This window comes from Rhamphochromis longiceps, linkage group LG11 (genome assembly GCF_057381845.1).
Source record: "Rhamphochromis longiceps isolate RC_006_pf linkage group LG11, R_longiceps_female_GT1.1, whole genome shotgun sequence".
In the NCBI taxonomy this organism is placed as follows: domain Eukaryota; kingdom Metazoa; phylum Chordata; class Actinopteri; order Cichliformes; family Cichlidae; genus Rhamphochromis; species Rhamphochromis longiceps.
Window position 1 is genome coordinate 22,060,038 of NC_140567.1, and position 9,298 is coordinate 22,069,335.

The following is a 9,298-nucleotide window of genomic DNA, read 5'->3' on the forward strand; positions in this document are numbered from 1 at the left end:
CCAAAAAAAAAGCTGCCCTCGAAGATGCCTTGGAACAATTAACTTAATAGTTTATAATAAAATTGAAAGCACAAATAAATGATAATAATTGTCATTTTGTTTCCTCTAAGAGAATAGATTAGGTCTTTCTGTGAAGCGCGGACACAAAATAGCGCTACATCATGTTTTGGTTTTGGTTTTTTTTAACCGGCGAGTTCATCAGACTACAATCTTCTCCCGAAGCTCGGTTTGTATTGTATTCTCCTTTCACCTTGAGCTAGGAGGAACTCGCGGTTTGCACTTAATTATCTCGTGTAAGTTTGATAATATAATACACTTGATTACGTTATGTGGATAGCTATCATATGTGGCGTTTGCGGTCGCTAAGATGTGTCTTACACGCACATTTTCTTTTCAAATAATTTATGTAAATTAAGGCTCTGCTTGTGGCCCTCCCACAGCTAACAGCGCTAACATTTGATGATTAAAGAAACGAGACGTCTTTAAATCTTTTTGTTTTTTAAATAAAACTACGACGCATTGAAGTTTGTTTGGGCGATACTGCAGAAAATTGTGTTTCTGGTGATAATATTTAACTAAAAGACAACACTTTTGAGACTCCCTGTTTCGTTGTTGTTCTTGCATTCAAATGATAATTATAAGCAAAATAGATATGAATTACTTAAATACAAATATAAGATAATTAAAACTGAGTTTTCAATATTACAAGATTTTTTTTTAAAGGTGGCCCTTTCTTCTTTTGTATTTGTATTACTTAGATTTATTTCCGCCTACGCTGCTACCTTTTCAGAATCAGAATCAGAATGGGGTTTATTGCCAAATATTGAGCAGGTTTACAACATTAGGAAATTGCTGCGGTGCTTCAGTGCAAACATAGTGTCATAAATAGCACTTAAATAGACATGGAAAAAAATAAAAGTAGGGATAAGAATTAAAAGTGCTACGTGGAAAGATATGTGCATGAGATATACATGAGATATATACATGAGAATAAGAATTAAGAGTGCTACGTTGAAAGATATATACATGAGTGCAGGTGGTGATCAGTGCCAAACATGGAATGATGCAGTGACACAGCGTAGGGTCATGTGTTAGTGGCGGGTACAGTCATATGGTTATTGTTCATGTGTCCAACAGCAGAGGGGAAGAAACTGTTCTTATGGCGAGAGGTTCTGGTGCGAATGGACCGGAGCCTCCTGCCTGAGGGGAGCAGGTCAAACAGACTGTGTCCAGGGTGAGAAGGGTCAGCTGAGATCCGAGCTGCACGCCGCAATGTCCTGGAGGTGTACAGGTCCTGCAAAGATGGGAGTCTGCAGCCAATCACCTTCTCAGCAGAGCGCACAACACGCTGCAGTCTCTGTTTGTCCCTGATAGTGGCTCCAGCGTACCACACGGTGATGGAGGAGGTGAGGATGGACTCGATGATTGCAGTGTAGAATTGCATCATCGTCCGTGTTGGCAGGTTGAATTTCTTCAGCTGCCTCAGGAAGTACATCCTCTGCTGGGCTTTCTTGATGACGGAGGTGATGGTGGGCTCCCACTTCAGGTCCTGGGTGATGGTGGTACCCAGGAAGCGGAATGAGTCCACAGAGGTGATGGGGGTGTCAGTCAGGATGATGGGGGGGAGTGGGGCTGTGTGCTTCCTGAAGTCCACAATAATCTCCACTGTCTTCTGGGCATTCAGCACCAGGTTGTTGTGGCTGCACCAGGACACCAGACGTTCAACCTCCCTCCTGTAGGCAGACTCGTCCCCGTCCGAGATGAGTCCAATAACGGTGGTGTTTTCACCAGTACTGTTGCTGTTCTGTTTCGTTGATAAAGTTATTAAAATATTGAAAAAAGAAATCTAAGATCGTTTAAAAAGTATTGTCTGTAGTAACAATACTGCCCTTTGTTTTGAATGGCTAGTCCTCGAAAGCACATGTAGATGGGGTGTAGCACGTTTCCCAAAACAAATTTAACAGCTAATCACCTGGCTGGATCAGAAAGTCGCAACTTAGAGAAAATGTTATAAATTTATAAATTCTCCTTTTTGTTTTTTGCAATCAGATAAACATTATCAAACTCTAAAATATAGTATAGATTTGCATATTTTAAAAGACGTTACATATCTTACAACATATAGTGTGATCCGAGGACGAGTGATTAACACATCAAGATTTGAGTATTCACCCTTGTGAAGTCCCCGTGATCTTATCACAGTACTAATGCAGCCACCATATTTTATGGTGGCTGTAGCTCAGGAGGGTAGAGGAGATCATCTACTCAGGTTGGCTGCTCCAATCTGCATGCCAGATGAGACGGTGAATCCCAAGTTGCTCTCAGATGCGTTCATTTGAGTTTGAATGTGTGTGTATGTTGGACAGAAAGCAGGTGTAGAAAAAAGTGCTGAATGGGTGAATGAGGCATGTTGTGTAAAAGAGCTTTGAGTGCTCGCGTAGAGTATTTATACTATTGTGATTGTCAGTATGTTTTATCCAACAAAATGAAGTTATCTCACTTCATTTAATTTTTACTGAGATTGTATAAACATACAACAGCGTCACTAAAACCTGCTATAAGTATTGCTATTCATTTTGTCAATTATTACTGATTACATGCAATTTGTTTATAACACAGCAGTTAACTGTGGTAAATTGTTGGAAATCGTGAAAATCGTGTATCTGCCTAAACATGGGCACAAATTCACATTTAACTATTACATTTATACTCAGCAACCTTTTTTTCCAACAAGAATATAAGCAGACTACAACCAGCTTGCAGTCAGTTATGTCGAGTACCCTCAAATTGTGCTCATTGACACAGACTCATTCAGAGTGATGGGCAACATGTTGCCAATCTGTCTGCATTTATAAATTAAATGGTAATTATTTGTAAAGCTTCAGCAGTTTTTCTGAGAGTAATTACTGTCAGTCCAAATAAGAGTGTGACTGTTTCCAGAAAGGTTTCCTTCTATCAGACCTGTGCAGTCACCTTGTGGTCAAAAGTAGTTGTGGGTGTGCAACTCTGGGCAGGCATCTAGTCACCACAACTTGCAGAATGTGAAAATATTTAATACATCGACCATGCGGTGTTAAGGTTTTAGTTGTTTGGTTGTTTTTTAGTAGCTGCAATCAGGTTGCTCTATATTTTTACTCTTGACTGAGCCATTACCTTGATCTGAATTAGGAGGTACTACTCTTCAGTTATGGAAAACCTATACCATGAAGCCCCTTGGGCAATGTTTTCATGCTGATGTCAATGCCACAGGAGGTTTGGAGCTCTGCAGTTACTGAGTCAGCAGAGCACTGGTGGCTTTTACACACTATCCATCTCAGCGATACTGCTCTGTAACTTTACATGGTCACTGATTGTGGAATATCTATTAGGGAAGAAATTTCACAAACTGACTTTTGCAGTGGTGTTATAGTATATTAGGAAATGTTTTTGTCCATATAGTGTATTTTGGACTGAGAAAAACATAATTGTTACAATTGCAGTTAGCTCACAATGCTGCTGATTCCATGTACCAGTTGATTCCCAAGAAATAGTTGGAAGAATTATCATATAACCTTTTAAATTGCTACATAGCATGTTGGTCCTCTTTAAAATATTGTTTCTCACATATAAGTGCTTGCATGGGCTTGCTCCAAGTTATTTATCCGATCTCTTACAATCCCATGTCCCATACCTCTATGATCAGCAGCTTTTAGTAAATTAAAATTCCCAGTTCAGAGCTCTACTTTGCTCACCCTATCACTAAAGAAAAGCTCATCCACTTTTCAGAGAAAGCGCATTTCTGCCACTTGTATCTGGAGTCTCATTCTTTCATCTTTAAAAGAATTAACAATTATAGTGTTAACAAAAAATCAGACCTAGAGTAACAGATTTGTGGCATTTTTCAACACCGATGCTCCATCTAGTGACAGATGGCTGCATAACAATTTAGCAGCATTGGGCATCACTTAAAAAATTTAATTTAGAACAATTAGATTAAACAACGAGTATGTTTAATGTTGACTAGTGACACGGCGACGATTAGTCAACTGGTTGCACGCATCCCTAGTTTTAACTGTGCAATTAGTTCTAGTATGTGTAATGATTTGATAACCAGCAATAAGACATCATTTGTCTTGTAGTGACAAAGCTGAGGAAATGGAGGATGAGAATTCAGGAAACCAGCCTCCACCACAAAGTGGGCCCCCAAATCCAAAGAAGAATCCAAAGGTAAGTGTCAGTCCTTGGCTCTACTTCAGTGCCACATGAGCCCAAGTGTGCAGTATCAAAAACCTAAAGTAAAAATGTGGGATTTCCTATAATATCCCCCCATCCTCCCCAAATTTTGCTGTTGTGGTACCTGATGGAGTGCCGGGGTGCAGCAGCCCTGAACTTGTGGGCTTCCTGCTTGCTCCTGTGCCATCAGGCCTGCTTCATTTGCAGTCTTGTTACTGAAGACAATATTCACTGGCTCTGGCCTCACGTCTGCAGCCTGTCAAACCTGTTGTGGTTTAAAGAATTGTTGTTTTGTTTGTTTGTTTTTAACACTGGTTTTATTCACGTTGGTGTTCCGAATATATTCTAAAGTGAGATAAACTGGCTTCTCTTAAACGGTACCACATGGCAGGCCACTCATTTTTTACTACTGAGCGCTGTCACATTCAAAAGTGGTAGTCACAGATCACTTGCTGATTCAAATCCTCGAGGACTTAAAGTCAATGGCAACATATCCAGTCCAGTTTTTCCCTAAGAGACGTTGTTACATCACTGCTCAATTAAACGGCAGGTAGTAGACACGTCACCGTTCTGTACAACCACTGTGCATGAGGTTAAAAACTCAAAAGTTCATTATTTGCTACAAAAATTATGATCTCCCACCAGTGAACAAAGCTCCACTGGTGAAGTCAGTACTTTACAGCAGAGTACCCTCAGTCCTGGATTTCTATCTCCAAACCACACTCTCCTGGTGTTTATCAGTAACATGCAGTTACTTAAAATGTAAATTAGCTGCAAAACAGTAAATCACTGCAGGAATTACAGTGATTATTTACATTTCTGCTTAGATATTTAACTTCAATAATCTAAACTCAGTGTCTTCAATTTTTGGCTGCTTATGTCTGTCTTATCTCCTTTTGCTTATCTTGAAGAAAGTTGTATGCTTGGAAATATGTTTTCTTTATTAGTAGGTATCCTCAAATGAAGTGGCGTCCACCTCAGCACCTGCCTCTAACGGGAACCACCTCCATATTTCACACAGCTGACATCACTCTTATCATTGAAGGGGGTGTATGTTTAGTTGTTTCCAAAGGGTTTCTGTTTGCTGTTGTCTGTCAAGCTCAAATTTGGGGCTTTCAAACACATCACACTGACCACAGTGCACGGTGGTAGAAGAGCATGTTCTCTTCTACCAGTTTCATTGTCAGATCGCTGAGGTCTTGACCTCAGCCTCCCTCAGTGCGGCCACTGCGGCAGGTGTAACAACCCAGTTTCTTCCCTGTAGTAACAAATTGTTGCTGGTCTACATTCTCACTTGGTGAGGATTTAGACACCATTTATACACATTCCTGTGACTGTCACTGCTTAATGCAGGCGTCAAAGAGGATGAGAACGTAATGGTTGTGTGGCGGACCTGGACAAGGAGTTCAGTCCTCTGCTTAGTGTCATCCTGTCACTAATTTCCTGTGTGTCTCTCTCCTTCTCGTGGGTTTATTCCCTCTGCTGACAGAGAAGGCAGCTGCAGCATTCTGCTGATATAGGTAAGTCCTTTTACACACGGTGCCACTTCCAGTGTTGAGAGTTGAAGCTTGAGACCTTGGTTTCCATGCTTCATGTCACGTGTGGTGGCATGTTCACCACTCAGTGAGGCTCACAACCTCAGAGATTTGAGGATGGGGGTGGTGAGTCTTATGTGGTGCAGTCTACTGTTTTGGTCTTTGGAGATCACTGCAAAAGTATTCACGCAAAACATTTCCTGCTTAAAAGTTTCCTATTTAGAAGTCCAGTTTTCGGAATGGTTTTTGGACGTTTTCTAAATAATTTTAATAACAACCCAACCCAGTCTCATTAAGATGTTGCTACACTGAAGAGCAGCACCATTATCCTTAAAAGCGCACGACACATGGCTTATGCTACCATGCATCTGCACTGGTTACTAATTAAGTTTTAATGCACTTGTTTCTTTTTAATACTGCTGAATGCAATATCAATTTTTTACCAGTTGCCTGTGTTACACTGGCTTGACTTTGTTTTTAAATTATGTGTTAATTTTATCGTGCGTTTGCAAAAGGAATGCTTTGGTGAATGCAACACAGAAGTTACCGCTCTGCGGCTGCGCACGGTGAGAAGCAGTGCATCACGGGATGTGTTGTTCTGCAGCTCAGTTTGGGCCTAAATGGGGGTTAACTTAGAGCTCCTGTTATTTTTTGTTTGTTTGTTTTTTCTCCCAAGCGCACATGGGAAGTTTGGGTTGATCCATCCATGTAAAATCTGGAATAAATTCCAGTCCATTAAACATTGCAGGTTGTGAAACAGTACAGTATAATTGCAATTAGTTTTTTACTAGTTTTCAGGATATGTCTTGTTTTAGTTATAAATTCAGCCTCTACTTAATGCTGACCACTATTATGTTTTCCCAGTTTTCTCCAAAGGATCTTCTATCCATACTGTGCCCTCGCTCAACAAAATCTTGAAGGGTATCACAGACTGTGTGATTGGTAAGCAGCGTAGGGATTTTCCTCACATCTATCTACTTTACCTCCTCTCCTTCTTGCATAAAGAAGTGAATAATCAATAATCATTGTGTCTGCAGGCCTTCAGTATGTGTGGGAGTACCGCAGCCCCAGTAAATCTGTCCCTCCACACTACCAGTGCAAACTGTGCGCCATGGCCAGCTTGCAGCATGACATTGTTGACCATGTGAAAGGCTGGAAACACTGCTATAGATACATGGTGAGTGTTGTCTGTTTCAAAGTCTGCACACGAGGTTGCAGAATCATTTGCATTGTTTTATTCTGATTTTCACACAGAAAAAGACCCACCCTGACAAGATTACGCATGAGGAGGAAGATGCCGTGAAAGACCCTGCTATCAGAAAATCCATTAAAGAAGCTGCGGCTGAATTTGAAAAGACGGAGGGGAGGGGACAAATCAAGGTGAGCGCTACACCTGTGATAGTTCAGTTTTTATGTTATATGTAATGTTGGTCTGCTGAATTGGTGTGTTTGCTCTGGGATTTTTACTTTTCTCTTACTAGACAAAAGTTCAAATTCTGTCTCCAAGGTACTGCCAGATAACTTCATCTTTGTTTGGTCCACATAAAACTTTTATATTGCAGATGGGGCTAAAAGTCTCCCATGTTTACATTCGAGGGGTGGGTGCACTTAACAATATGTTGGATTTGATCATTTTCTGTTCCCGTTGTCACATTTAGGTGATCCTCAGGGAGCCCTTTGACATTCCTGCTTTTAAAGGACTACGTAAGTTATTCTGCTCTGTTTGCATCCAATGTTTTTAAGTTCTCAAAAACTAAGATCAGCTTCTCAGTTTAAAAAATAAATAACAATTTTTCCTACTTAGCTGGGGTCAAAGCTTAGCTTAGCATTCAACAACACTAAAAGATTTCCATTATTTCGCATTAGTTGTTAATTTCACACATCCTTCCATCACAGGCTCTGCTATTCCTAAAGCCGGGCCTTCACCAGCTCCAGGAATGGGACAAATGGGGCCACCCTTTGGCGAGTTCTTTGTGATTGACATTAATTTTCTCAGTGTGCATGAATATCTCTGTTCTATTAAAATAAAAATATGTGAACTGAAATGTAATAAACCTGAATCTCACAGGTCCCAGGTTCTCTGAATCAAGATTCCCAGGGGAGTTTCATCCTGATTATCCCGTAGATGAATTTGGGGAGTCCGGCTTTGGAGGCTACTCCTCCAGGGAAGACTTTTCTGACTCTGGTATGGATCGGGGAAATTTCATGGATAATATGGGTCGCGGTTCAGGTAGTGGAAGAGACACCTATAGAAGGAGTGGACTGCTGGATGAACGTCCAAACAAAATGTATTCAGGCGAGTACCAGGGCAACCGGATGGGTAGTAGCTTGATGGACAGACCAATGGACAGGCCGGGATTAATGGGGGCAGCTCCAGAATCTAGCAGCCTTCCCCATACTTTGCTCACATACCTGGTAGGTTTCTTACAATAGGTTTAAAGTCAGCATCTTTTTTTCTTTTTTTTTTATATTCATATTTATATTCAGAAAGTAATTTTACAAAATGTGTTTTTAGGATACTTTCAGGATAGAGAATGAGAGCGATGCCCAGCTGGTGCTGAAGGTGACGCAGAAACTAACAGATGTGCTGATGGAGTATCGACTCAGGAGTGTTTCAGGGGTGTGTTTTGAGTTGTTGCTTCTTCTTCTTTTTTTTAACAGTATCTATCCTAGAAATAATTTTGAAACCAAACACTAAAGATCAGCCTTCAAACCTTATTTGGCGAGCTGAGTACTAAAGTTCTAATTTAATTTTAACCATTTCAGCTGTGTGCACTAGGTTTCCTTTGCTCTGAAAGGATGAGCAAAACCAGATTTACTTTTTCAGATGTTTCACTTGTCCCTCAGATTAAAACATTTATTTTGTGGCATCTGTTTCCTCCTCAGGGGCCCAACAGCTTATCATTGAGTTCCACAAACTTCTCTTCACCCCCTAGAATGCAAAGCAGTAGCAACCGATTCTCAGGTGGCCTCTCAGGTATACATGCACCTTCTCCCAGACTTTTTATGACGGATCCATGGCTCAAATATCAAGGACTGTTAAATGAAGGACTCCAAAGGAGTGTGTGGCATCATTCTTTGCTGTCCACTTATTAATAGTTTGCTTTTTTTGCAGGTCCATCCCGATACAATGACGGTCCGCCCAGGTATTACAAATAAGAGATGCAACAAGTCTGTCTTCTCATCTTTCTGTACTACATGCACAGGGGTCATTGTCCAGATGTTGATTTCATGTACTTTTGAAAAAAAAATATATTTTCATGCACTGGGTTTTCAGTCTTTTGCTGTCCTTGTTTTAATTATGTTTATTTCTTCATAATATGGCAAGATTTATAACGTGGAAGGATTTACATGTCTGCTGTTGTATCCAGCAACTTTACCTGATCATTTTAGTTTAAGTTTCACAGCGATTAAAAGCTATTAATGGACATAAAGATATGTTTGTGGTTGATTTCATGTCCCCATCAAAGTATTTCCAGATGCTGACGGATCCTCTAGGTTAGGAAGTTGTATTTGAGACCTTCCTTGTGCAGTATCGGACACAAATAACT

General features: G+C 40.5%; 1 protein-coding gene across 2 annotated transcripts; it reads left to right on the forward strand.

The window, feature by feature from the left end:
- The first annotated feature begins 204 nt into the window (after positions 1-204).
- On the forward strand, positions 205-9,267 carry LOC146659049 (uncharacterized). Of its 2 annotated transcripts, XM_085422877.1 has the most exons (13): positions 226-293; positions 1,138-1,406; positions 4,119-4,206; positions 5,702-5,732; positions 6,612-6,689; positions 6,785-6,924; positions 7,002-7,127; positions 7,406-7,451; positions 7,644-7,709; positions 7,816-8,162; positions 8,263-8,367; positions 8,634-8,724; positions 8,863-9,267. In XM_085422877.1, exons 3-13 carry the CDS (start codon positions 4,135-4,137, stop codon positions 8,904-8,906), a joined length of 1,146 nt encoding a protein of 381 aa, XP_085279003.1. In that variant the 5' UTR covers positions 226-293; positions 1,138-1,406; positions 4,119-4,134; the 3' UTR covers positions 8,907-9,267. The 2 variants fall into 2 exon arrangements, with proteins under 2 accessions (XP_085279002.1, XP_085279003.1); XM_085422876.1 differs by lacking the exon at positions 1,138-1,406 and having other exon boundaries at positions 205-293.
- The last annotated feature ends 31 nt before the right edge of the window (positions 9,268-9,298 follow it).

Coding starts and splice junctions, on each gene's coding strand:
- LOC146659049 (XM_085422876.1), top strand. CDS start 4,135: ATGGAGGATGAGAATTCAGGAAACCAGCCTCCACCACAAAGTGGGCCC. Junction 8,368..8,633: donor GACTCAGGAGTGTTTCAGGG/GTGTGTTTTGAG, acceptor TTTCCTCCTCAG/GGGCCCAACAGCTTATCATT. Junction 8,725..8,862: donor ATTCTCAGGTGGCCTCTCAG/GTATACATGCAC, acceptor CTTTTTTTGCAG/GTCCATCCCGATACAATGAC.